Raw genomic sequence first — 27,175 nt, forward strand, 5'->3', positions numbered from 1 at the left:
CACACCTGGCTAATTTTTATATTTTTAGTAGAGATGGGGTTTCACCATGTTGGCCAGGCAGGTCTAAACTCCTGACCTCGTGATCCGCCCACCTCGGCCTCCCAAAGTGCTGGGATTACAGGTGTGAGCCACCGTGCCTGGCCAAAAAAATTTTTTTTAATTAGCCAGCCGTGGTGGCATGCACCTGCTGTACTTGGAGCTACTTGGAGGCTGAGGTGGATCAACTGAGTCGAGGAGGTTAAGGCTGCAGTAAGCTATGGTCATGCCACTGCACTCCAGCCTGGTCAACAGAGTGAGACCCTCCCTCAAAAAGGAAAAAAAAAGAAAAGAAAAGAAAGGCCAGGCATGGTGACTCACACCTGTAATTCTAGCACTTTGGGAGGCCAAGGTGGGCGAATTACCTGAGATCAGCTTGGCCAACATGCTGAAACCCTATCTCTACTAAAAATACACACACACACACAAATTAGCTGGGAATGGTGGTGCGTGCCTGTAATTCCAGCTACTCGGGAGGTTGAGGCAGGAGAATCGCTTGAACCCAGGAGGCAGAGGTTGCAGTGAGCCAAGATCACGCCACTGCACTCCAGCCTGGGCAACAGAGCGAGACTCCATTGAAAAAAAAGAAAAAAGAAAATGAAAAAACAAACCAACACAGTAGACCCTTGTCATCCACCAGGTATAACATTTCAAATATGCAATTTTAAAAAGACCAACACAGCACAGACTTTCCCCCTTAAAGGGTATGTGAAGTAAGATGGGATAAGAACAGTGAGGCTAAGGTGGACTGCCTCCCCTTGATTCCCTCTTTCTCGCTGTCCCCAGGTTCTTGCCATTTGCATTCATGTCTAAGCAAACTAACGACATGGGCAACAAAGGAAGACGATGGTCAGCACCCGATGGTCAGCACCATGAATGCTAAGGGACTATAAGTTAGGACACTGCTTACCCAGCAAGTGTCTGTCTTTTTCCCTGAATATAACCTCAAGACAGGCAAAATACTTGAAAGTACTTAACAAACCTTTTAAAGAAACTTGCGGCCAGGCACGGTGGCTCACACCTGTAATCCCAGCACTTTGGGAGGACGAGGTGGGTGGATCACCAGGTCAGGAGATTGAGACCGTTCTAGCTAACATGGTGAAACCCCATCTCTACTAAAAATACAAAAAATTAGCCAGGCATGGTGGCATGCACCTATAGTCCCAGCTACTTGGGAGGCTGAGGCAGAAGAATCGCTTGAACCCGGGAGGCAGAGGTTGCAGTGAGCCAAGATCATACCACTGCACTCCAGCCTGGGCAACAGAGCAAGACTTTGTCTCAAAAAGAAAAAAAAAAAAAAAAAAGAAACTTGCCAGACATTAGGTCAACAAAAAGAGAGTTAAGGGCTGGGTGCGGTGGCACAAGCCTGTAATCCCAGCACTTTGGGAGGTCGAGGTGGGTGGATCAAGAGGTCAGGAGATCGAGACCATCTGACTAACACGGTGAAACCCTATCTCTACTAAAAATATAAAAAATTAGCAAGGCGTGGTGGCAGGCGCCTGTAGTCCCAGCTACTTGGGAGGCTGAGGTGAGCAACTCATGAGGTCAGAAGTTCCAGACCAGCCTGGCCAACATGGTGAAACCCTATCTCTACTAAAAATACAAAAATTAGCCAGGAGTGGTGATGTATGCCTATAATCCCAGCTACTCAGGAGGCTGAAACACGAGAATCTCTTGAGCCTGGGAGGTGGAGGTTGTAGTGAGCCAAGACTGTGCCACTGCACTCCAGCCTGTGTGACAGAGCAAGATTGTCTCAAAAAATAAAAAATAATTAACTTAAAGAAGACTTCATAAAACACACACACTCATAGTCCAGGAGCGAGCTGATGGAAACTTAGACAAAGGTGGTAGTAATGGAGATGGTGAGACAGAGTAGAGGGTGGTACAGGAATGGGGTGGAAGAATGGGATGGAAGAGGGAATGGGATGGGATGGAAGAGGACGACAAGTGTTTAGCTTATAGTATTATCAATATTCTGTTTTCTGGGCTGGGCACAGTGGCTCACGCCTGTAATCTCAGCACTTTGGGAGGTCGAGGCAGGTGGATCACCTGAGGTCAGGAGTTCAAGACCAGCCTGGCTAACATGGCGAAACCTCATCTCTACTAAAAATACAAAAAATTGGCCGGGCATGGTGGTGCACACTTGTAATCCCAGCTACTTGGGAGGCTGAGGCAGGAGATTTGCTTGAACCCAGGAGGTGGAGGTTAACAGTGAGCCAAGATCATGCCACTGCACTCCAGCCTGGGCGACAAGTGATTCTCCTGCCTCAGCCTCCTGAGTAGCTGGGACTACAGGCCTGTGCCACCACACCCAGCTAATAGAATACTTTTAAGGCAACAAGCAGAGACTGGTTAGATCTGAAAATGCTGACGTTCCATGAGGCTATTAGAAATCACACCCAAGGGCCGGGCATGGTGGCTCAAGCCTGTAATCCCAGCACTTTGGGAGGCCGAGACGGGCAGATCACGAGGTCAGGAGATCGAGACCATCCTGGCTAACACGGTGAAACCCCGTCTCTACTAAAAATACAAAAAACTAGCCAGGCGAGGTGGCAGGCGCCTGTAGTCCCAGCTACTCGGGAGGCTGAGGCAGGAGAATGGCGTAAACCTGGGAGGCGGAGCTTGCAGTGAGCTGAGATCTGGCCACTGCACTCCAGTCCGGGCGACAGAGCGAGACTCCGCCTCAAAAAAAAAAAAAAAAAAAAAAAAAAGAAATCACACCCAAATACAGCCTGTGTTCTCCAATCTTCTTCAGCATGTTTATGTCTTTTTTTTTTTTTTAGATGGAGTCTCGCCCTGTTGCCCAGGCTGGAGTGCAATGGTGCAATCTCGGCTCACTTCAACCTCTGCCTCCCGGGTTCAAGCAATTCTCCCACCTCAGCCTCCCAGGTAGTTGGGACTACAGGCACCCACTATCGTGCCTGGCTAATTGTTTTCTATTTTTAGTAGAGACGGGGTTTCATCATGTTGGCCAGGCTGGTCTTAAACTCCTGACCTCAAGTGATCCGCCTGCCTCAGCCTCCCAAAGTGCTGGGATTACAAGTGTGAGCCACCGCGCCCGGCCAGCATGTTTAGTAATTCTCTATGACTATCTTAGTCTCATGTATTAGATTTTCATTTTTTCTTTTTTCCATATAGGGTCTTGCTTTGTCACCCAGGCTGGAGTGCAGTGGCACTATTTTTTGTAGAGATGGGGTTCGCTATGTTGTGCAGGCTTAGATTTTCTCTCATCTTTTTTTCCCCTTGCTTTGATTTTAAGTTTGAGAGTTAGAATAGTTTTATAAAGCTTCGGTATCTCCCTCACCAAACGCACACGCGCACACACACACACGCACATGAACTTGTGCGAGCAATCAGACTATCTGCCTTTACTTATTATTTGCTATGTTTTTTCTCTTCTGTCTCTAAATTATAATAATTTTGCTGTTCCTGAATTTTAATTATGTGATTGTTCTTTTCTTTCAATTAGATTTCTACTTTCTTGTGGCCCAGTGCTCTCTGGACTGAAGTCCAATTACTTTTCCTATAAGAGTAGAATTACAGCACAATTACCTTAATTTCTCCTACTTTCAGTAAGAGCCCAGTTAGATGAACAATACTTACCATCAAACTGATAGTGCATGGTCTGATGGATGCGTTCTGTGACACTGGCCAGCCAGTCTTGGAAGGATAAAGTCACTTGTGTCTCATCTAACAGCTGACCACAGGCTAGGAAAAAAAACACACATACACATACACACTTCTTTAGTAACTTTTCTTACAAAATAAACAGCTAATTGAAGTGGCCAGGCGCGGTGGCTCAAGCCTGTAATCCCAGCACTTTGGGAGGCCGAGACGGGTGGATCACGAGGTCAGGAGATTGAGACCATCCTGGCTAACCCGGTGAAACCCCGTCTCTACTAAAAAATACAAAAAAAAACCAGCCGGGCGAGGTGGCGGACGCCTGTAGCCCCAGCTACTGGGGAGGCTGAGGCAAGAGAATGGCGTTAACCCGGGAGGCGGAGCTTGCAGTGAGCCAAGATCCGGCCACTGCACTCCAGCCTGGGCGACAGAGTGAGACTCGTCTCAAAAAAAAAAAAAAAACATGTAAAAAACAAAATAAACAGGTAATTGAAGTTTGAAAAAGTTAAGAAGTTTTTTATTTTTATTTTTTTGAGACGGAGTTTCACCCTTGTCGCCCAGGCTGGAGTGCAGTGGCGTGATCTCAGCTCACTGCAGTCTCCGTCTCCCAGGTTCAAGCGATTCTCCTGCCTCAGACTCCTGAGTAGCTGGGATTACAGGCACCCTCCACCACACCCAGCTAATTGTTGTATTTTTAGTAGAGATGGGGTTTCATCATGTTGGCCAGGCTGGTCTCCAACTCCTGACCTCAGGTGATCCACCCACCTCGGCCTCCCAAAGTGTAGGGATTACAGATGTGAGCCACCGTGCCCAGCCCCCACCTGTTTTTTATTTGTTGACGAGGCTTTGTCATGTTGCCCAGCTGGCTTCGAACTCCTGGGTTCAAGCAATCCACCCGCCTCAGCCTCCTGAAGTGCTGGGAGAAGTGTTAATAAGTTTGTCCAGAAAAAAAAAAAAAACTTGAAGCTGAACTTCAAAGAAAGCCAATAAACTAAATGAAATAAGATATTCTGGGATTTTTTTTTTTTTCAGACAGTCTCACTCTATCACTCTGGCTGGGGTGAAGTGGCATGATCTTGGCTCACTGCACCCTCGGCCTCCCGGGTTTAAGCGATTCTCATGCCTCAGCCTCCTGAGGAGCTGGAACTACAGATGCGTCACCATGCCCAGCCAATTTTGTTTCCTTTTTTTTTTTGAGATGGAGTCTGGCTCTGTCACCCAGGCTGGAGTGCAGTGGCCGGATCTCAGCTCACTGCAAGCTCTGCCTCCCGGGTTTACGCCATTCTCCTGCCTCAGCCTCCCGAGTAGCTGGGACTACAGGCGCCCACCACCTCGCCCGGCTAGTTTTTTGTATTTTTTAGTAGAGACGGGGTTTCACCATGTTAGCCAGGATGGTCTCGATATCCTGACCTTGTGATCTGCCCGTCTCGGCCTCCCAAAGTGCTGGGATTACAGGCTTGAGCCACCGTGCCCGGCTTTGTTTTCTTTTTAACAGAGACAGGGTTTTTGCCATGTTGCCCAGGCTGGTCTCAAACTGTGGCCTCAAGTGATCTGCCCACCTTGGCCTCCCAAAGTGCTGTATTACAGGCATGAGTCACCTGAGGTCAGGAATTCAAGACCAGCCTGGCCAACATGGTGAAACCCCGTCTCTACTAAAAATACAAAAATTAGCTGGGTGTGGTGGCATGCGCCTGTAATCACAGCTACTCTGGAGGCTGAGGTGGGAGAATTACTTGAACCTGGGAGGTGGAGGTTGCAGTGAACTGAGATCGCGCCACAGCACTCCAGCCTGGAAAAGAGTGAGACTCTGTCTCAAAAAAAAAAAAAAAAGAAAAGAAAATACGAAATGAGAAGCAACACTAAACTGCATATTAAAGAATGGTCCTATATAATGACTGTTTTAGGATGGGCTTGGTTGTTCACGCCTGTAATCCCAGCACTTCGGGAGGCTGAGGCAGGAGGATCACTTGAGCTCACAAGTTTGAGACCAGCCTGGGTAACATGGCAAAAGCTTGTCTCCACCAAAAATACAAAAAATTAACCAGGTGAGGCCGGGTGCAGTGGCCCATGCCTGTAATCCCAGCTCTTTAGGAGGCCAAGGTGGGCAGATCACGAGGTCAGGAGATTGAGACCAGCCTGGCTAATACGGTGAAACTAAAAATACAAAAAATTTAGCCAGGTGAGGTGGCGGGTGCCTGTGGTCCCAGCTATTCAGGAGGCTGAGGCAGAAGAATGGTGTGAACCCAGGAGGTGGAGCTTACAGTGAGCCGAGATCGCGCCCACTGTACTCCAGCCTGGGCGACAGAGCAAGACTCTGTCTCAAAAAAAAAAAAAAAAAATTTCCCAGGTGTGGTGGTGCATGACTATGGTCCCAACTACCTCTGGGAGGATTGCTTAAGCCCAGGAGGCAGAGGCTGCAGTGAGCCGAGATCACACCTCTGCACTCCAGACTGGGTGATAGACTGAGACCCCATCTCAAGTAAAAATAAATAAATAAGTAAAAATAATGGCTGTTTTAGAGATTTATAAATTAGTTCTGGCCGGGCGTGGTGGCTCAAGCCTGTAATCCCAGCACTTTGGGAGGCTGAGACGGGCGGATCACAAGGTCAGGAGATCAAGACCATCCTGGCGAACATGGTGAAACCCCATCTCTACTAAAAAAATACAAAAAACTAGCCGGGCGAGGTGGCAGGCGCCTGTAGTACCAGCTACTCGGGAGGCTGAGGCAGGAGAATGGCGTAAACCCAGGAGGCGGAGCTTGCAGTGAGCTGAGATCCGGCCACTGCACTCCAGCCTGGGCGACAGAGCGAGATTCCGTCTCAAAAAAAAAATAAAATAAAATAAAAATAAAAAATAAAAAATAAATTAGTTCTATTTCTGATGAGTATGTATCCATATGCCCCAGACCCTCTCAATGATGAACATATTGTTTCATGCCAAGGTTGAGCACAAATAGATTAAGACTGAGTGATGAACACACTGTGGGTTGCAATGATACCTTCAGACTTAAAACCTAAAACCTTGTATTCAGAAATGTAAAATGAATTTACTTTTTTTTTTCTGAGACAGAGTCTTGCTCTGTTGCCCAGGCTAGAGTGCAGTGGCATGATCTAGGCTCACTGCAACCTCCGCCTCCCGGGTTCAAGAGATTCTCCTGCCTCAGCCTCCTGAGTAGCTGGGATTACAGGCGCCTGCTACCGTGCCTGGCTAATATTTGTATTTTTAGCAGAGATGGGGTTTTAACATCTTGGCCAGACTGGTCTTGAACTCCTGACCTTGTGATCCAACCACCTCGGCCTCCCAAAGTGCTGGCATTACAGGCATGAGCCATCATGCCTGGCCAAATTCACTTTTTTTTGTTTTGCTTTTTTTTTGAGGCAGAGTCTGCTCTGTCACCCAGGCTGGAATGCAGTGGTGTGATCTCAGCTCACTGCAAGCTCTGCCTCCCGGGTTCGCACCATTCTCCTGCCTCAGCCTCCCAAGTAGCTGGGACTACAGGTGCCCGCCACCATGCTCAGCTAAATTTTTATATTTTTAGTAGAGACAGGGTTTCACCATGTTAGCCAGGATGGTCTTGATCTCCTGACCTCGTGATCCGCTTACCTCAGCCTCCCAAAGTGCTGGGATTACAGGCGTCAGCCACCGCGCTTGGCATTCACTTTTAAATATAAGTGAAAGAGTGAAATCCTGCAGCCCTGGAGTTAATAACTGGAAAATATAGTAACAAGTGATGGAATTTAATGGAGCCAGAGTTTAGAGTTAGGAGTCAAAAGGCTATGGGAGGCTGGATGCGGTGGCTCACGCCTGTAATCCCAGCACTTTGGGAGGCCAAGTCGAGTGGATCACCTGAGGTCAGGAGTTCGAGACCAGTCTGGCCAATATGGTGAAACCCCCGTCTCTACTAAAAATACAAAAAATTAGCCAGGCGTGGTGGTGCACATCTGTAAACCCAGCTACTCAGGAGGCTGAGGCAGGAGAATCACTTGAGCCCAGGAGGCGGAGGTTGCAGTGAGCTGAGATTATACCACTATACTCCAGCCTGGGTGACAGAGTGAGACAGTCTCACAAAAAAAAAAAAAAAAAAAAAAAAAATGGCTATGGAACCTAGGACCCCTACCCACTGAGTGACCAGGGTCCATGTCTCAAGTTCCTCTCTTCTAAGATGAAGATATACATCTGGATGATCTCCAAATTCTTTCTTCTCTTAAAATATTTTTAGTCCGGGCATGGTGGCTCATGCCTATAATCCTATCACTTTGGGAGGCTGAGGTGGGTGGATCTCTTGAGCCCAGGAGTTTGAGACCAGATTGGGCAACATGACGAAACTCCATCTCTACGAAAAATACAAATAAATAACCAAGTGTGGTGGCATGTGCCTGTAGTCCCAGCTATTTAGGAGGCTAAGGTGGGAGGATAACTTGAGCCCAGGAGGCTTCAGTGAGCTGTAATTTAGATTGAAGCCATCTTCCTTTTTCCTTGCACCAAAGGAAGTGACAAAAAATTATTAAAAATCAGTCAGGCACAGTGGCTAATGGCTATAATCCCAGCACTTTGGGAGGCCAAGGCAGGCAGATCACTTGAGGCCAGGAGTTTGAGAGAAGCCTGGTCAACATAGCAAAACCCCATCTCTACCAAAAATACAAAAATTAGAAGAGCACAGTGGCAAATGCTTATGATCCCAGCTACTTGGGAGGCTAAGGCACAAGAATTGCTTGAACCTGAGAGGCGAAAGTTGCAGTGAGCTGAGATCGTGCCATTGCACTCCAGCCTAGGTGACAGAGCAAGATTCTGTCTCAAAAAAATATATGTATATAAATAATAAAAAAATCTATGTGATACTGTTGATCTGCTTACTTTGTGACTTTCCTTAAACACTTATGCCTAGAATGCATAATTTTTTTTTTTTTTTTGAGACAGTCTTGCTCTGTCACCCAGGCTGGAGTACAGTAGCATGATCTCGCTCACTGCAACCTTCGCCTCCCAGGTTTAAGCAATTCTCCTGCCTCAGCCTCCCAAGTAGCTGGGATTACAGGCACATGCCACCACACCCGGCTAATTTTTTTATACTTTTTAGTAGGGTCAGGGTTTCACCATGTTGGCCAGGCTGGTCTCAACTCCTGACCTCAAGTATCTGCCCACCTCAGCTTCCCAAAGTGCTGGGATCACAGGCGTGAGCCACCGCACCTGGTCATAAGTTCTTTTTTTTTTTTTTTTTGAGGTTGAGTCTTGCTCTGTCGCCTGGACTGGAGTGCAGTGGCCAGATCTCAGCTCACTGCAAGCTCCGCCTCCCAGGTTTACGCCATTCTCCTGCCTCAGCCTCCCGAGTAGCTGGGACTACAGGCGCCAGCCACCTCGCCCAGCTAGTTTTTGTATTTTTAGTAGAGACGGGGTTTCACTGTGTTAGCCAGGATGGTCTCGATCTCCTGACCTCGTGATCCGCCCGTCTCGGCCTCCCAAAGTGCTGGGATTACAGGCTTGAGCCACCGCGCCCGGCCAAGTTCTTAATGAATTACTTAATTAGTACTGTTTTATATTATTCTGTTTTTTCTTTTATCTCATCCTGTTACCCGTGCAGTGGTGCAATCATGACTCACAGAAGCCTCAACATCCCAGGCTCAAGCAATCTTCCCACCTCAGCCTCCTAAGTAGCTGGGTCTACAGGCATGTGACACCACACCTGGCTAATTTTTTGTTGTTGTTTTGGTAGAGATGGAGTCTCACTACTCCCACCTTGGCCTCCCAAAGTGCTGGGATTATAGGCGTGAGCCACCACACCTAGTCACATAAAACACCGTTTTCCTTTAATTTTGAATCTCTATACCAATTGCACATGAGTAATAAGCAATAAGATGAACTCATCCTGCAAGACACCTGCTGCTAAACATGTCAGAATTTTTTGTTTAAAGACATAATTTAGGCCAGGCGTGGTGGCTCATGCCTGTAATCTCAGTACTTTGTGAGGCTAAGGTGAGCAGATCACTTGGGGTCAGGAGTTTGAGACCAGCCTGGACAATATGGTGAAACCCCGTCTCTACTAAAAATACAAAAATTAGCCAGGCATGGTGGCATGCACCTGTAATTCCAGCTACTTGGGAGGCTGAAACAGGAGAATTGCTTGAGCCCAGAGGCAGAGGTTGCAGGGAGCCGAGATCACATCATTGTACTCCACCCTGGGCGACAGAGTGAGACTCTGTCTCCAAAAAAAAAGGAAATAAAAATAAATAAATAAATAACTTTTTGAGATAATTGTACATTCACACGTGGTTGTAAGAAATATAAGGCTTGTATACCCTTTATCCAGATTCACCCAAGAGTAGCAGTTTGTAAAACTATAGTACATCACAGTGAGGAAAATTACATGGCTACAACCTAGTGACCTTATTCACATCTCACCAGCTTTATGTACTTGTGTGTGGTATGCATACATATAGTTCCACGTAATTTTAGGGCATGTGTAGACTTGTGTGACCAACACCACAGTCAAGACACAAAACAGTCCACAACAAGACTCCCTGTGCTACTCTTTATTGCTGCTGTTACAACCCTCCCAACTCCCTCTTTCCTTTTTTTTGAGACTAAGTCTTGCTCTTATTGCCCAGGCTGAAGTATAATGGTGCAACTTGGCTCACTGCAACCTCCGCCTCCCGGGTTTAAGTGATTCTCCTGCCTCAGCCTCTTGAGTAGCTGGGATTACAGATGTCTGCCACCACGTACGGCTAATTTTTTCTATTTTTAGTAGAGACAGGGTTTTACCATGTTGGCCAGACTGGTCTCGAACTCCTGACCTAAGGTGATCTGCCTGCCTCAGTCTCTCAGAGTGCTGGGATTACAAGTGTGAGCACTGTGCCCAGCCCCAACCCCCCTTTAAATCCTGGCAACTACTAATCTATTCTCCAACTCTATGGTTTTAGACATAATTGAGCTTTTTAAAAAAATTATTTTTTAAAATTAAAAAATATTATTTCATCACCCAGGTATTTTTAAAATTTAATTATACATATGTTTTGTTTGTTTGTTTGTTTGTTTTTGAGATGGAGTCTCACTCTGTGGCCCAGGCTGGAGTGCAGTGGCCGGATCTCAGCTCACTGCAAGCTCCGCCTCCCGGGTTTACACCATTCTCCTGCCTCAGCCTCCCGAGTAGCTGGGACTACAGGTGCCTGCCATCTCGCCCGGCTAGTTTTTTGTATTTTTTAGTAGAGACGGGGTTTCACCGTGTTAGCCAGGATGGTCTCAATTTCCTGACCTTGTGATCTGCCCGTCTCGGCCTCCCAAAGTGCTGGGATTACAGGCTTGAGCCACCGCGCCCAGCTGTTTGTTTTTTTAAGTAGAGACAGGGTTTTGCCACGTTTGCCAGGCTGACCTTGAACTGCTGGCCTCAAGTAATCCACCTGGCTTGGCCTCCGAAAGTGCTGGGATTACAGGCATGTGCCACCACACCCAGCCACATCACCCAAATTATTAAGCCTAGTATCCATTAGTTATTTTTCCTGATTCTCTCACCTGCTTCCACCCTTCCTCCCTCCTCCCACGTTTCACCCTCGGATAAGCCCCAGTGTGTGTTGCTCCCCTCTATGTATCCATGTGTTCTCATCATTTAGTTCCCACTTATAAGTGAGAACATGCTGTATTTGGTTTTCTGTTCCTGCATTAGTTTGCTAAGGATAATGGCCTCCAGCATAATTTAGCTTTGAGCATGATTTGAAACTGGTGGGACAGGAAAGACCTCAGCCTCAGTGCCTCTGTTAGTGTTTATGTTGGGACTCTTTGGGTGACAATGTGCAACATTTCTTTTGATTATACTGCTTCTGGCTTCTTTAGGATGACTTTAGGTTGACCACGGTAGCCTATTCTAGGGAGGGGAAACTTACCCTGCCTTTTTAACGAGGAAGCAACCACAGGCTTTTTCAGGCCACTTTTCCTTAGATTACTGCTCACTGCATCTTGAGGCAGTGGTGAACTGTTCATCTGTGCACCTAAACCACAAATCATTACAGGTTTAACAATGTATCTGCTAAATATAAATTGATTTGATGTTAATTTTTAGAGTCTAAAACATATAAACAGTCTTTGCTAACTTCTAGGTTAGCCTCACAGTTTCTAGAAGGAGTTAGCATTAGCCTTTACACATAAAATTTTAGCTTTCTTATGCTCTTTATAGGAAATTGGATGAATAAACAGAAATGAAAGGAAGAAAAACATTCACTTATTGCTCCCACCTGTCAGACAATTACGATGAATTTTCTAGTGAACTGTCTTCCATTCCTTCTCTGTGAATGTACTGCTGGTTTTGTGATTTTTTTTTTTTTTTTTTTTTTGAGATAAGAGTCTTGTTCTGTCGCCCAGACTGGAGTGCAGTGGCATGATCTCGGCTCACTGCAAGCTCCGCCTCCCAGGTTCATGCCATTCTCCTTTCTCAGCCTCCTCAGTAGCTGGGACCACAGGCACCCACCACCACGCCCGGCTAACTTTTGTATTTTTTTTTTTTTTTGAGACAAAGTCTGGCTCTGTCGCCCAGGCTGGAGTGCAGTGGCGCAATCTCGGCTCACTGCAACCTCCACCTCCCGGGTTCACATCATTCTCCTGCCTCAGCCTCCTGAGTAGCTGGGACTACAGGCGCCCGCCACCATGCCCGGCTAATTTTTTGTATTTTTAGTAGAGACAGGGTTTCACCGTGTTAGCCAGGACGGTCTCGGTCTCCTGACCTCGTGATCCACCCGCCTCGGCCTCCCAAAGTGCTGGATTACAGGCGTGAGCCACTGCGCCCGGCCGAAATTCAAGTTTATTCTATACTTTATCTGGCTAACCAAGTGATCTGAGCATTTTCCCAAATTCTTTATTACTATTTATTTTTTATTTTTATTTTTTAGAGATGAGGTCTTGCTATGTTGCCCAGGCTGGAATGCAGTGGCTATTCGCAGGTCCAATCACAGTGGGCTAGAGCCTTGAGCTCCCAGGCTCAAGGGATCCTCCTGCCTCAGTTTCCTGAGTAGCTGGCACTACAGGCATGCCCCAGTGCACCCAGACTATACTCATTTTTATGCCTGCCTGATATTCTATGGTAAAGTGGCTTTACCATGGTTCCTTTAACTATCCCCAGTGGTTAACCCTTAGTTGTTTCTAATTTTTTAATACTCTAAATAATCATAAAATCAACATCTCCAGATAAAATGTTTTTCCTATACCAATAATTATTTCCTTAAAAAAGATTATTTAGAACTGGGGCCGGGCATGGTGGCTCACACCTGTAATCCCAGCACTTTGGGAGGCCAAGATAGGTGGATCACCTGAAGTTAGGAGTTCGAGACCAGTCTGGCCAACATAGTGAAACCTCATATGGTAGCAAGCACCTGTAATCCCAGCTACTTAGGAGACCCAGGCAGGAGATTCACTTGAACCTGGGAGGTTGAGGCTGCAGTGAGCTGAGATTGCGCCATCACACTCCAGCCTGGGTGACAAGAGCCAAACTCCATCTCAAAAAAAAAAAAACAGCCAAGCATGGTGGCACACGCCTGTAATCCCAGCTACTTGGGAGACTAAGGCAGGAGAATTGCTTGAACCCAGGAGGCAGAGGTTGCAGTTAGCCGAGATCACATCACTGCATAATCCAGAGCAAGACTCCGTTTCTAAAAAAAAAGGCAAAGACTAATAAATAAACGTTTAACAACAATTTCTGCTCTATATTCCTGCCAGAATTGCCTCTCTAAAATGCACAAATGACCATGTCACTTTGTTTCTCCATCTTTCTTCAACTTCCCAGCACCAAAACTCTTTTTGTTTTTTTTTGAGACGGAGTCTCGCTCTGTCGCCCAGGCTGTAGTGCAGTGGCCGGATCTCAGCTCATTGCAAGCTCCGCCTCCCAGGTTCATGCCATTCTCCTTTCTCAGCCTCCCGAGTAGCTGGGACTACAAGCGCCCGCCACCTCGCCCGGCTAGTTTTTTGTATTTTTTAGTAGAGACGGGGTTTCACCGTGTTAGCCAGGATGGTCTCGATCTCCTGACCTCGTGATCCGCCCGTCTCGGCCTCCCAAAGTGCTGGGATTACAGGCTTGAGCCACCGCGCCCGGCCAACCAAAACTCTTATGCATGACCACCTGATCCATCCCTAGCAATATTCCCTATAGGTAAGACCATTTTAAGGATCTTAACAGACAAGCTATATAACAATGATTATAGCAATGTGCACTACACTAGCCATGCCAGAGAGCCTGGATTTTTACTTTTGCCTGTGGTCTTATCATTTTAAAAAACTTTGCCAGCTGGGCATGATGGCTCACATCTGTAATTCCAACACTTTGGGAGGCTAGGGCAGGAGGATCACTTGAGGTCAGGAGTTTGAGACCAGCCTGGTCAACCAGTAAAACTCTGTCTCTACAAAAAACAAACCAAAAACTTAGCCGGGCATGGTATCTTGTGCCTGTAGTCCCAGCTACTTGGGAGGCTGAGGCAGGAGGATCTCTTGAGCCTAGGAGGTCCAGGCTGCAGTGAGCATGCCCCCTGCACTCCAGCTTGGGCAACAGAGAACTCATCTCCTAAAAAACGAACAGGCCAGACATGGTGGCTAACGCCTGTAATCCCAGCACTTTGGGAGGCCGAGGTGGAGAGATCACAAGATCAGGAGATCGAGACCATCCTGGCTAACACAGTGAAACCCCATCTCTACTAAAAATATAAAAAATTAGCTGGGCATGGTGGCAGGCCTCTGTAGTCCCAGCTACTCGGAAGGCTGAGGCAGGAGAATGGCATGAACTCAGGAGGCGGAGCTTGCAGTGAGCTGAGATGCGCCACTGCACTACAGCCTGGGCAACAGAGTGAGACTACGTCTCAAAAGAAAAAAACAAACAAACAAAAAAACACATGAAACTTTGCTAATTTGGTAGCAAAGGTATCTTGTTTTAATTTTGCATTTCTAAAATGTTTGCACTTTTTGTTTACTAGTAAGTTTGGAGTTTGGTCCATAGGTAGGGACCAAGTAATATTTTCATTTTGTTTAGACTCTAGGTCTCTTGATGCTTACCTACTAGGATACTTCACCATTTTCATATTGATTTATCAGAGTCCTTAACTGACACTAGTATTAAGCATTTGGATTTAAAAATGTGGCCTGGCCGGGCATGGTGGCTCATGCCTATAATCCCAGCACTTTGGGAGGTCAATGCGGGTGGATCACCTGAGGTCAGGAGTTCAAGACCAGCCTGGCCAACAGGGTGAAACCCCGTCTCTACTAAAAATACAAAAATTAGCCGGGCATGGTGGTGGGCGCCTGTAATCCCAACTACTTGAGAGGCTGAGGCAGGAGAATTGCTTGAACCTGGGCAGTGGAGGTTGCAGTGAGCCGAGATCACATCAGTGCACTCCAGCCTTGGCAACAGAGCGAGACTCCATCTCTCAATAAATAAATAAATAAATAAGGCTGGGTGCAGTGGCTCACACCTGTAATCCCAGCCCTTTGGGAAGCCAAAGCGGATGGATCACCTGAGGTCAGGAGTTCGAGACCAGCCTGACTAATATGGTGAAACCCCATCTCTACTAAAAATACAAAAATTAACTGGGCGTGCACCTGTAGTCCCAGCTACTCAGGAGGCTGATATGTGAATTGCTTGAACCCGGGAGGCAGAGGTTGCAGTGAGCCGAGATCGCGCCACTGCATTCCAGCCTGGGCGACAGAGCAAGACTCCGTCTCAAAAAAAAAAAAAGAAAAAAAGGAAAAAATGTGTGTGTGGGCGTGTATATGTGTGTGTTTCTCCATATACTGAAAATGAGGACAATAAACTATATTTCTAAATTAGCGTGGGGAATATAACCACTGTCACAAATTTTTTTTTTTTTTTTTTTGAGATGGAGTCTCGCTCTGTCACCCAGGCTGGAGTGCAGTGGTACGATCTCTGCTCACTGCAAGCTCCACTGCCTCCCAGGTTAACGCCATTCTCCTGCCTCAGCCTCCCTAGAAGCTGGGACCACAGGCACCCACCACCACACCCGGCTAATTTTTTTTGTATTTTCAGTAGAGATGGGGTTTCACCGTGTTCGCCGGGATGGTCTCGATCTCCTGACCTCGTGATCTGCCCGCCTCGGTCTCCCAAAGTGCTGGGATTACAGGCGTGAGCCACCGCGCCTGGCCTGTCACAAAAATTTTTTAAACACTCTATGGATGAAAACTTCATAATACTATCCTAAGGCAGATTAAGGTATATGATTAATCTGTTTAAGGGATGTACACACATATACAGTAAAAGTAGAATTTGGTTGGATCTTATTTTTGGCTAAGGGATCAAACTTTTAGCTTAACTTGAAAAAGAATCATCAATGGAGAGTAAAACGTTTCTCAGGAAAAAACCCGTAAGAACAAAAACATATTTCTTGGCCAGGTGTGGTAGCTTACACCTATAATTCCAGCACTCTGGGAGGCCAAGTTGGGAGAATCACTTAAGGCCTGGAGTTCGAGGCCAGCCTGGGCAACATGGTAAGACCCCTGTCTCTTTAATAAAAATAAAATATAATATAATATTTTCTTATAATTGCTGAGGTTCAGTAAAAGACATAAAACACAGTAAAACAATCTCTAAAGACGATACCACCAAACCAACCAACCAGACTCTTACCAGATACTTCATCCTTTCTCCTCTTCTTTGACTTAGAGGCAGTAGACTCACAAGCTGATACTGTTGATTCTGAATGGCAACCTAACTGGGGTACAATAATCTCTTTAAGACCTAAAAAATAGAAGATTTCTGAATTGTTAATCCTATCCAAGGGTAAGTATGAGTATGGGCCTCTATCTAGCAAAAAGTTAATTTCTTTTTAAAAATCCCCCAAACGAATTATCCCAGTGTGGGCAACAAGGCAGACCCCATCTCTACAAAAAATAAAAAATTAGCACATCTGTGGTCCCAGTTACTTGAGAGGCTGAAGTGGGAGGATCACTTGAGCCCAGGAGGGTCAAGGCTGTAATGAACCGTGATTATGTCACTGTATGCCAGCCTGGGCGACAGAGCCAGGCCCTGTCTCAAAAAACGAACCAAAAACAAAAACCAAAAAAAATTATGGAGTGATTGCTTGCTTTAAAATAAGTTCCTTGGGCCGGGTGCAGTGGCTCACGTCTGTAATCCCAGCACTTTGAGAGGCCGAGGTGGGTGGATTACCTGAGGTCAGGAGTTCGAGACCAGCCTGGCCAACATGGTGAAACCCCATCTCTAATAAAAATATAAAAATTGGCCGGGCGCGGTGGCTCAAGCCTGTAGTCCCAGCACTTTGGGAGGCCGAGACGGGCGGATCACGAGGTCAGGAGATCGAGACCATCCTGGCTAATATGGTGAAACCCCGTCTCTACTAAAAATACAAAAACTAGCCGGGTGAGGTGGCGGGCGCCTGTAGTCCCAGCTACTCGGGAGGCTGAGGCAGGAGAATGGCGTAAACCCGGGAGGCGGAGCTTGCAGTGAGCTGAGATCTGGCCACTGCACTCCAGTCCGGGCGACAGAGCGAGACTCCGCCTCAAAAAAAAAAAAAAAAAAAAAAATATATATATATATAAATTAGCTGGGCATGGTGGCACATGCCTATAGTCCCAGCTACTCAGGAGACTGAGGCAGGAGAATTGCTTGAACCCAGGAGGTGGAGATTGTAGTGAGCTGAGATTATGCCATTGCACTCCAGCCTGGGTGACAGAGTGAGACTCCATCTCAATAAATAAATAAATACATAAATAAGTAAGTTCCCTTAGACTGGGCACAATGGCTTACGCCTGTAATCCCAGCACTTTGGGAGGCTGAGGCAGGCAGATCACCCGAGGCCAGGAATTTGAGACCAGACTGGCCAACATAGAGAAATCCCGTCTCTACTAAAAATACAAAAATTGGTCAGGCATGGTGGTGGGTGCCTGTAATCCCAGCTACTTGGGAGGCTGAGGCATGAGGATTCCTTGAACCCGGGATGCAGAGGTTGCAGTGAGCCAAGGTGTTGCTGCTGCACTCCAGCCTGGGCAATGGAGCAGATTCTGTCTCAAAAAAAAAAATTTTTTTTTTGTTCATTCTTTGTTATAATTAACACAGGGCATCTGTGGAAGAGTAAACAGCAAACTAACTTTGCTAGATTGTCTCAGTAAAAAATGATCAAGTCTCTTGATCATTAATTTCAACCAACCAACCAACCTTTATGCAAGTATGCTGACTGGGACTGAAAGAAGGAATGTAACCAGGCGCGGTGGCTCACACCTGTAATCCCAGCACTTTGGGAGGTTGAGGCAGGAGGACTGCTTCAGCCCAGGAGTTCAAGACCAGCCTGGGCAACAAAGTAAGACCCCCATCTCTGCAAAAAATTTTAAAAATTAGCCAGCCATGGTGGCACGTGCCTGTGGTCCTAGCTATCTGCAGGGACTGAGATGGGAGGATCTCGAGCCTGGGAGGTCAAGGCTGCTGTGAGCTGTGATCATGCAACTGCACTCTAGCCTGGGTAACAAAGTGAGACCCTGTCTCAAAAAAAAAAAAAAAAAAAAAGGGACACTTTTAATTATCTAGCAACTGTTTCTGAAGGTTGCTAAGACAATCTCCAAATGCATCAATGGAACTCTTTCATTGAAATTTTAGAAAAACATAATAACCGGGTCAACCATACCACCTACCGCTGGAATCAAAATTTAGGAAGTCTGAGAATTCCTGAGCCAATGTCTCGTCACTGGCAAAGGCACAGATGCAAGCAAAGAAGTGAATGCATCTCTGGGCTGCCTCATCCTTGGAGGCATTTGACTTGTGCGATTTCAGAGTCTGACAGGAGCAGAAGAAACGGCGCTCAGGCAAGCTTTTGGCACTGATTTTCTGCACAAAAGATGTATGCAAATACCCCAAACTGTGCTTCTGGCTTGCCTTGCATTTCACCACCAAGATGTTTTTAGTAATTCTCTGCACCAGAGGACCTGTGGGTTCTGTGGCCAACTGCCAGATGGTCTGTTTGGTTTCCGGGGAGGCCTGCATTGCATTCAGGACCGAGCTCTTCAGGGTCAGAGGAGTGGCCTCTGCCTGGCAGTTCACCGCCAGCTTGATGTGCTGGCACTGGTTTTCCACAACGCCTTGAGTGGCAGCTTTCAGGCATGAGGGGACATAACACCGTCCAGAGCTCAGCTGAGTGATGATCGTCCCATCCACCGTCTGGATTGTTGTCTCTGAAACCCCGAGCTCCACAAAGCATCGGTAATCAGGGCCCCGGTCTCTTTGCCGCACTGAGTAGACCTGAAGATCAGAGCCTGTAATGATTTTGACAGCTTCAACACTAGGCTGCTTGCGTGCACCGTAGCGGAATATGGTTCCACATGTCTTGTTCTTACAGCTCAGTCCCCGGGTTCCATTGTATGTGCCACATCGGGGACACTTTCTGATTCCCCTCAATGTGGCCTTCCCCAAATCAGATAAGAAAGCTGGGACTTTAGTCCTCAGAGAATTTGGTTCCATTTTTCACAGGCCCTACAAAAGATAATATACCCAATAGCATGAGTATACCTTCACACACAAAAGTCACTTGTGATATTTAGTACAGAAAGCAAAATATAAAAAAGCTATCCACTATTTTTTTTTTTTTTTAAGACGGAGTCTCGCTCTGTCACCCATGTTGGAGTGCAGCGGCGTAATCTCGGCTCACTGCAACCTCCGCCTCCTAGGTTCAACCGATTCTCCTGCCTCAGCCTTCTGAATAGCTGGGACTACAGGCGCCTGCCACCACGCCCAGCTAATTTCTGTATTTTTAGTAGAGACGGGGTTTGTCCATGTTGGCCAGGCTGGCCTCGAATTCCTGACCTTGTGATCCACCTGCACAGGCTTCCCAAAGTGCTGGGATTACAGGTGTGAGCCACCGCACCCGGCTGCTATCCACTATTTTTAAACTGTACCACAAAACAACATAAATTTAAACCTACAAACAAAATGAAAGTAAAGGAAACTGCCTTTCATACCTATTTTTTAAAATCCTAATAATCAAAGCATTTCTCCAGGTTTAACTCTGTTCTGTATAACAATGGAGGTTAGTTAACCCAATCTTTACATCCCAGATGTTTAACTTCAGCAAGAACTAGAGAACATGAAAGATGAGTCTTTTCCCTTCCATCATTCCCCACAAAACCCAGCCCAATCCTACCTGTACCAGCTGCCAAGGCATCTGGAAAACAGTGTAACCTGAATTAATAAGACATAAAAGGTGATTCATTAGTTTCTAATAATCAGGTGAAAACACCATAATTTGCAGACTAATGATAACTGCTTAACCCAAAGTCTTCTGAAGTTTGACTGTATGGTGTAACAATGCAGACATTCTGTCTCCTCCTTCTTCACCAGCCAATGGCAAAGCTTCTGCCCAATGTTCCGCAAATAAGATTCCCACTTCCCTAAGTGAAGATCTTGATAGTCTGCAAGTAAAACAAGAAAAAATATCAAAGTTATGCAAAGACAGGATGATTCTTTCCTTGGAAATCAAACAGAATAGGAATCAAAGTCTTTCACAATTACTTGAGAAGTATTTGACAGAAATTATTATGGAAATGGTTAAGTGTTTTGTACTTCCAACTGCAAGAAGGTAAAAAGGTGTTAATGTCGTTACAAAGGGGGTTGTCAAGAACACTTTAGAGGTCTGGCATGGTGGCTCACTCCTGTAATCCCAGAGATTTGGGAGGCTGAGGTGGAGGATACTTGAGCCCAGGAGTTCAAGACCAGCCTGGACAACATAGTGAGATCTCATTTCTTTTTTTTTTTTTTTTTTTTTTTTGAGGCGGAGTCTCGCTCTGTCTCCCGGACTGGAGTGCAGTGGCCGGATCTCAGCTCACTGCAAGCTCCGCCTCCCGGGTTTACGCCATTCTCCTGCCTCAGCCTCCCGAGTAGCTGGGACTACAGGCGCCCGCCACCTCGCCCAGCTAGTTTTTTTGTATTTTTAGTAGAGACGGGGTTTCACCATTTCTATAAAAAAAATTTAAAAATTAGCTGGTGTGCACCTGTAGTTCCAGCTATGTTGGAGGCAGAGGTGGGAGGATCACCTGAGTCCAGGAGAGCAAGGCTGCACATTGTGCCATTATACCCCAGCCTTGGCAACAGAGCAGGACCCCATCTCTTTTTTTTGGGGGGGGGACAGAGTCTCAATCTGCTCACCCAGGCTGGAGTGCAGGGCGCAATCTCGGCTCACTGCAACCTCCACCTCCCAGATTCAAGCGATTCTCCTGCCTCAGCCTCCCCAGTAGCTGGGACTACAGGCACATGCCATCACACCTGGCTAATTTTTTGTATTTTTAGTAGAGATGGGGTTTCGCTGTGTTTCGATCTCCTGACCTCGTGATCTGCCCGCCTCAGACTCCCAAAGTGCTGGGATTACAGGTGTGAGCCATAGCACCTGGCCGACCCCATCTCTTAAAAAAAAAAAAAAAAAAAAAAAAAAACCTAGAGCTATGTTATATAATTGGTCAATCACTCATCCTTCCTAATAGTAATACATCACATTTTTAGAGTGTTTTATGTTTTTTTCTGCTCTGTTACCCAAGCTGGAGTGCAGTGGTGCAATCACAGCTCACTGCAGACTCAATCTCCTGGGCTCAAGTGATCTGCCTGCCTCAGCCTCCCAAGTAGCTGAAACTGTAGGTAAGTGTTGCCATGCCTGGCTAATTTTTAAAAAATTTTTTGGTAGAGACAGGGGTCTCACTTTGTTGCTCAGACTGGTCTCGAACTCCTGGCCTCAAGTGCTCCTCCTGCCTTGTCCTCTTAAAGTGTTGGGATTACAGGTGTGAGCCACTGTGCCCAGCCTCACCAAACTTCATTTACTCAGTAAAAATTACAGTCGGGGACAAGTTTATAGCACCAGTGAAAAGGTGGACATTTTTAAACTATTCTTATTTGTACTTTCCAATTTGTTAATCAGTGGACTATAGAAGATGTAGAGAGAAAAAAATTTTTTTTGAGACAGAGTCTTGCTCTGTCACCCAGGATGGAGTGCAGTGACGTGATCTTGACTCACTGTAACCTCTGCCTCCTGGGCTCAAGCAATTCTCTGGCTAATTTTTGTATTTTTAGTAGAGATGTAGTTTTACCATGTTGGCCAGGCTGGTTTCAAACTCCTGCCCTCCAGTGATCTGCCCGCCTTTGCCTCCCAAAGTGCTGGGATTACAGGTTTGAACCACTGTGCCTGGCCCTATTCTTTTTTTTTTTTTTTTTTTGAGACAGAGTCTCACTCTGTTGTCAAAGATGGAGTAGGCTCACTGCAGCCTTGACCTTCCAAGATCAAGCAATCCTCTTGCCTCAGCCTCTCAAATAGCTGAGACCACAGGTTCGTGCCACTACAATCAGCTAATTATTAATTTTTTACACAGATGGGGTCTCACTATGTTGCCCAGGCTGGCTTTGAACTCCTGGGCTCAAGCAATCCTCCTGCCTCGGCCTCCAAAGTTCTGGGACTACAGGTGTGAGCCACCATGCCCAGTGGTCTCTATTCTTGTTAAAAAATGTTTTAGGCTGGGCGCAGTGGCTCATGCCTGTAATCCCACAACTTTGGGAGGCTGAGGTGGGTGGAACACCTGAGGTCAGGAGTTCAAGACTAGCCTGGCCAACATGGTAAAACCTCGTCTCTACTAATAGTACAAAAAAAAAAAAAAAAATTATCTGGGTGTGGTGGTGCACGTCTGTAATCTCAGCTACTCCAGAGGCTGAGGCGGGGGAATTGCCTGAACCTGGGAGGCAGAGGTTGCAGTGAGCTGAGATCATGCTGTTGCACTCCAGCGCGGGCGACAAGAGTGAAACTCCGTCTCACAAAAAAAGTTTTAAAAAGAAGACTAGGCACAGTGGCTCACACCTGTAATTGCCAGCACTTTGGGAGGCCGAGGCAGGAGGGATACTTGAGGCCAGGAATTCGAGACCAGCCTAGCCAACATGATGAAACCCTGTGTCTACTAAAAATAAAAATTAGGCAGGCATGGTGGCACTTGTCTATAACCCTAGCTACTCAGGGGGCTGAGGCATGAGAATTGCTTGAATGCAGGAGGCAGAGGTTGCAGTGAGCCAAGATTGCACCACTGCACTCCAGCCTGGGCAACAGAGTGAGACTTTGTCTCACACACACACACACACATACACAAATTTAAAGAAAATAAGTGCTTTGTGAAATAAGATGCATAGCACGGTTTCTCCACCTTGGCACTGCTGACATTTAGGGCTGGATAATTCTTTGTTGTGGGGGCTATCCTATGCACTGTAGAATGTTTAACAGTATCCCTGGTTTCTACCCACTAGATCCCAGTAGCAAGTCCCATCCCTAATTGTAAAAAAAAAAAAAAGAAAAAAGAAAAAGTCTCCAGATAATGCCAAATGTCCTCTGGAGGCAAAACTGCCCCGGTTAAAAGCCACTGATGTAGAGTCATTAGCCTGTTCACACAGCATTCCTTCCCAGCTCAATGAACTTCTTTAGTAGGTATTCTCATTCAGTCCCACAGGGATTCTTAGAATATTGTTCCAAAGTCAAAACACGAAGGATCAGTTTGCTCTTAACCATGAATTATCTCTGTGACCAAGTCCTTTAACTTCTGAGCTTCAGGATTTTTTCATTTGCAAAATGACGACCTGACATATGTATATATACACACAGACACATATATACACAATTTATAATATATGAAAGAGCTCAGAAAAAATTAATTTAAAAATTATGTTGCTAATGATGATTTAACATATCATCAAAGTGGAAAAAAACCTGTCATTAAGGGAGGAGGTGGTGTGCCAGCTGTTGGTGCTATAGCTTTAGCATAGGAATAGCTGTAGCATCAACATAGGAATTCCACTCTTTTATCTTTTCTTTTACTTTTTTTCGCTCTTGTTGCCCAGGCTGGAGTGCAATGAAGCGATCTCAGCTCACTGCAACCTCCGCCTCCCGGGTTCAAGCGATTCTCCTGCCTCAGCCTCCCAAGTAGCTGGGATTACAGGCACCTGCCACCATGCCCAGTTAACTTTTTTGTATTTTTAGTAGCGACAGGGTTTCACCATGTTGTCCAGGCTGGTGTCAAACTCCTGATCTCAAGTGATCCGCCTGCCTCAGCTTCTCAAAGTGCTGGGATTACAGGAGTGAGCCACCGCGCCGTGTCTTTTCTTTTACTTTTTGATTATGCCCTTCAGAGGGCGATTTGTGAGTATCTTTAACATTATGTATGCATATTTCTTTCTTAAAAATGCTTTCAATTTTGGAATAATTTTAGAAGATTTATTTCAACACATTTATTATATTTTAGCTTTTTTAAAAAATTGAGACAGAGTCTCACTTTGTCACCCAGGCTGGAGTGCAGTGGCATGATCTCGGCTCACTGCAACCTCCGCCTCCCGGGTTCAAGCAATTCTCCTGCCTCAGCCTCCCGATTAGCTGAGACTACAGGCGTGTGCCAACACACCTGGTTAATTTTTGTATTTTTAGTAGAGACGGGGTTTCACCATGTTGGCCAGGCTGGTCTCGAACTCCTGACCTCAGATGATCCACCTGCCCTGGCCTCCCAAAGCTCTGGGATTACAGGCATGAGCCACCGTGCCCAGCTAAATTTTAGCTTTTATAGGAAAGCTAAAGATAGTACAGAGACTTCCTACCTACCCTTCACACAGATTCCCCAAATGTTAACATCTCACATAACTGTGGGGCATTTGTCAAAAATAAGGTCTTAACATTGGTACAACACTATTAACTCTACTACAGGCTTTATTCAGATTTTACCAGTTGTCCACTAATGCTCCTTTTTATTTTATTTATTTATTTTTCGAAAGAGTCTTGCTCTGTCGCCCAGGCTGGAGTGCAGTGGCGTGATCTTGGCTCACTGCAACCTCCGCCTCCCAGGTTCAAGCAGTTCTCCTGCCTCAGCCTCCTAAGAAGCTGGGATTACAGGCATCCACCACCAAGCCTGGTTAATTTTTTTGTATTTTCAGTTGAGACAGGGTTTCGCCATGTTGGCCAGGCTGGTCTTGAACTCCTGACCTCAAGTGATCTGCCTGTCTTGGCCTCCCGAAGTGCTGGGATTACAGGCATGAGCCACCACGCCCGGCCTCAATCTCCCTTTTAAAAAAGAATAAACCTTTTAGAATAATTTTAGATCTTCAGAAAAGTGGCAGATAGAACACAGTTCCCAAACACCCCTCACCCAATTTCCCGATGTTAACATCATATATTAACATGGGACATTTGTCAAAACCAAGGGACCAACATTGCCACATTATTATTAACTAAACTCTAGACTTTGTCCCTTTTTTCTGTTTCTGGATCCAATCCAAGATACTGCATTGCATTTAGTCATCATGTCTCCTTAGTCTCCTCGAGTCCATGAGTTTGTCTTTCTTTTTCCTAATCTTGATAGTTTTGAAGAGTCCAATATTTTATAAAATGTCCCTCAATTTGGGCTTGTCTGATATCTTCCTTGCATATTTGGAATCAGTATATTTTGATCTGATATTCTGACCCAGCAATTACACTAAGAATTTATTTTACAGACTCCCACATGTGTGAAATGAGGGAAATTATAAGGCAACTCAATGAAGCATCTTTGTAACAGCAAAATATAAGAAACAACCTGATGTTCCTCAAGAAGATACTGGTGTAATTAATTATGGTATACCTATATAATGGAATACTTTCCAGAAAATAAAATATTTTTACAGCTATTTAAAAAAAAATGACATGACCTAGCACAGTGGCTCACGTCTGTAATCCCAGCACTTAGGGAGCCGAGGCGGGCAGATCACCCGAGGTCGGGAGTTCCCGACCAGCCTGACCAACATGGATAAACCCTGTCTCTACTAAAAATACAATATTAGCTGGGCGTGGTGGAGGGCGCCTGTAATCCCAGCTACTCCGGAGGCTGAGGCAGGAGGATCGCTTGAACCCGGGAGGCAGACGTTGTGGTGAGCCAAGATTGTGCCATTGCACTTTAGCCTGGGCAACAGAGAGAAACTCCATCTCAAAAAAAAAAAAAAAAATGGCCTGAGTAGCTGGATGTAGTGGCTCACGCCTGTAATCCCAGCACTTTGGGAGGCTGAGGCAGGAGGGTCACTGAGCTCAGGAGTTCAAGACCAGCCTGGGCAACATAGTGAGACCCTGTCTCTTAAAAAAAAAAAAAGATACAGTGTGGAGTGAAAAGTGCAGCACTTTGTAATACGCTATTCTTGGTTTTACTCTTCCTTTTAAAAGAAAAAAAAAACGACTAGAGACACACATATGTAGTTATCTATACACACACAATGTCTGTTGCCTCAGAAGAAACGACACGGGATTTGGGAAATAGAAGTTAGGAGGGAGACTTACATTTCACTGTTTGGCAGTATTTGAATTTTAAAACATGTACTAGTATTACTTCCCAGAGACTCTATATCGAAAGCATATACTAACAATTAACACAACTTGTAAAGAACTTGTATTTGAAACCTGAAAGATTTCCTGGGTAGTCTCTTCTCGGCAAGTTTACAAATCAGCCTCCTTGGCGGGAGTGTCAAGGGACTGGTGTTGGAAGCATTAACCCGCGGTGGGTTTTCATCCAACCACTACCCAGACCTAAATGTTTGGTGGATGCTGTTTCATGCTTGTGAAGCACAGTTGGGGAAGAGAACGAATGATCATCACGGATAAATAATAAAACTAGCTGAGTACACTGCGTGTTAAACCCTTTCTATGCATTTACTCGTGTACTGCCCACACGACCCTGTGAGGTAGATACTATGTTACCCATCTTAGAGATGAGGAAACTGTTACTCAGATTTGATGGAAGTGTCACAGCCAGCAGATAACTCACAAACGTGGGTTTGTAGTCTGCTGGATGGCTTGCCAAACCACAACTGGGAGGCTGGGGCACATCAGCCCTGAACGGCCTCGGAACAGCGGAGGAAGGCCGTCGGGGCTCTGCAGTCACGGAGCGGCCGCCCGACCTCCTAGACTCTCACCTCACGGCCGGCTTCCGGGATGGGCCTGCAGCGACACACATATCCCCTGGGACCTGCTTCCCGGCATCCTCCCCGCGCGAGCGCTCACTTCCGGTCCCAAGTAGGCCCAGGCAGAAGCATCACCTCGCCGCCACCTGCTCCTTGGACTTGCTCTCCGCTGGGAACCCCAGCTCTACACCCCTGCCCCACCGCAGTCCCGGTCCTCGCTCCAACACAACCCCCTTACCTGTCCTGCGCCCCCCCACGAGTCCCGGGGCACTTCGCTGACGACCGCCCTCACCGCTTCTCTTTTCGCCTGCCGCGGCCTTTTACAAACGGGGCGAAATTGTTCGCTGTAACGACAATCGTTATTGGTCAGAGCCGCCCACGAGCGGCAAGTAGCCGCCCATCTGAGCTCGCGTTGTCTTATGGGAGTTGTAGTTTTCTCCTTCAGAGACCGCTGAGACTCTAGGGGAATGCGGTGGTAGAACCTACGCCGACCTAGCGGCTGTAAAACTCAGGCTCTGCCTTGGGGCTCGAGTGATTCTGGCAGATCTTACTGCTGACACAGTTCCAATGCTGGTCTTGACTTTCTGGCCTGAGAGAGTACTATTTCTGAATACTGGTAAT

General features: G+C 46.3%; 1 protein-coding gene across 3 annotated transcripts in view; it reads right to left on the reverse strand.

The window, feature by feature from the left end:
* CUNH2orf42 (chromosome unknown C2orf42 homolog) overlaps positions 1-26,906 on the reverse strand; it is a 44,116-nt gene extending 17,210 nt beyond the window's left edge. The window contains exons 1-6 of one of the 3 annotated variants that reach the window (XM_033239331.1): positions 26,793-26,906; positions 19,773-20,040; positions 18,271-19,105; positions 16,256-16,366; positions 11,526-11,630; positions 3,640-3,744 (exon numbers count right to left, since the gene is read on the reverse strand). In XM_033239331.1, the coding sequence (XP_033095222.1) occupies positions 3,640-3,744; positions 11,526-11,630; positions 16,256-16,366; positions 18,271-19,093 (1,144 nt within the window). In that variant the 5' untranslated portion in view covers positions 19,094-19,105; positions 19,773-20,040; positions 26,793-26,906. Of the gene's footprint in view, positions 1-3,639; positions 3,745-11,525; positions 11,631-16,255; positions 16,367-18,270; positions 19,106-19,772; positions 20,041-26,418 lie in introns of all 3 variants that reach the window. The other 2 variants (XM_033239332.1, XM_033239333.1) reach the window with 2 other exon arrangements.
* Between the last annotated feature and the right edge of the window lie 269 nt (positions 26,907-27,175).

This window comes from Trachypithecus francoisi, unplaced genomic scaffold, assembly GCF_009764315.1.
Source record: "Trachypithecus francoisi isolate TF-2019V2 unplaced genomic scaffold, Tfra_2.0 Lachesis_group17, whole genome shotgun sequence".
NCBI classification, from domain to species: Eukaryota; Metazoa; Chordata; class Mammalia; order Primates; family Cercopithecidae; genus Trachypithecus; species Trachypithecus francoisi.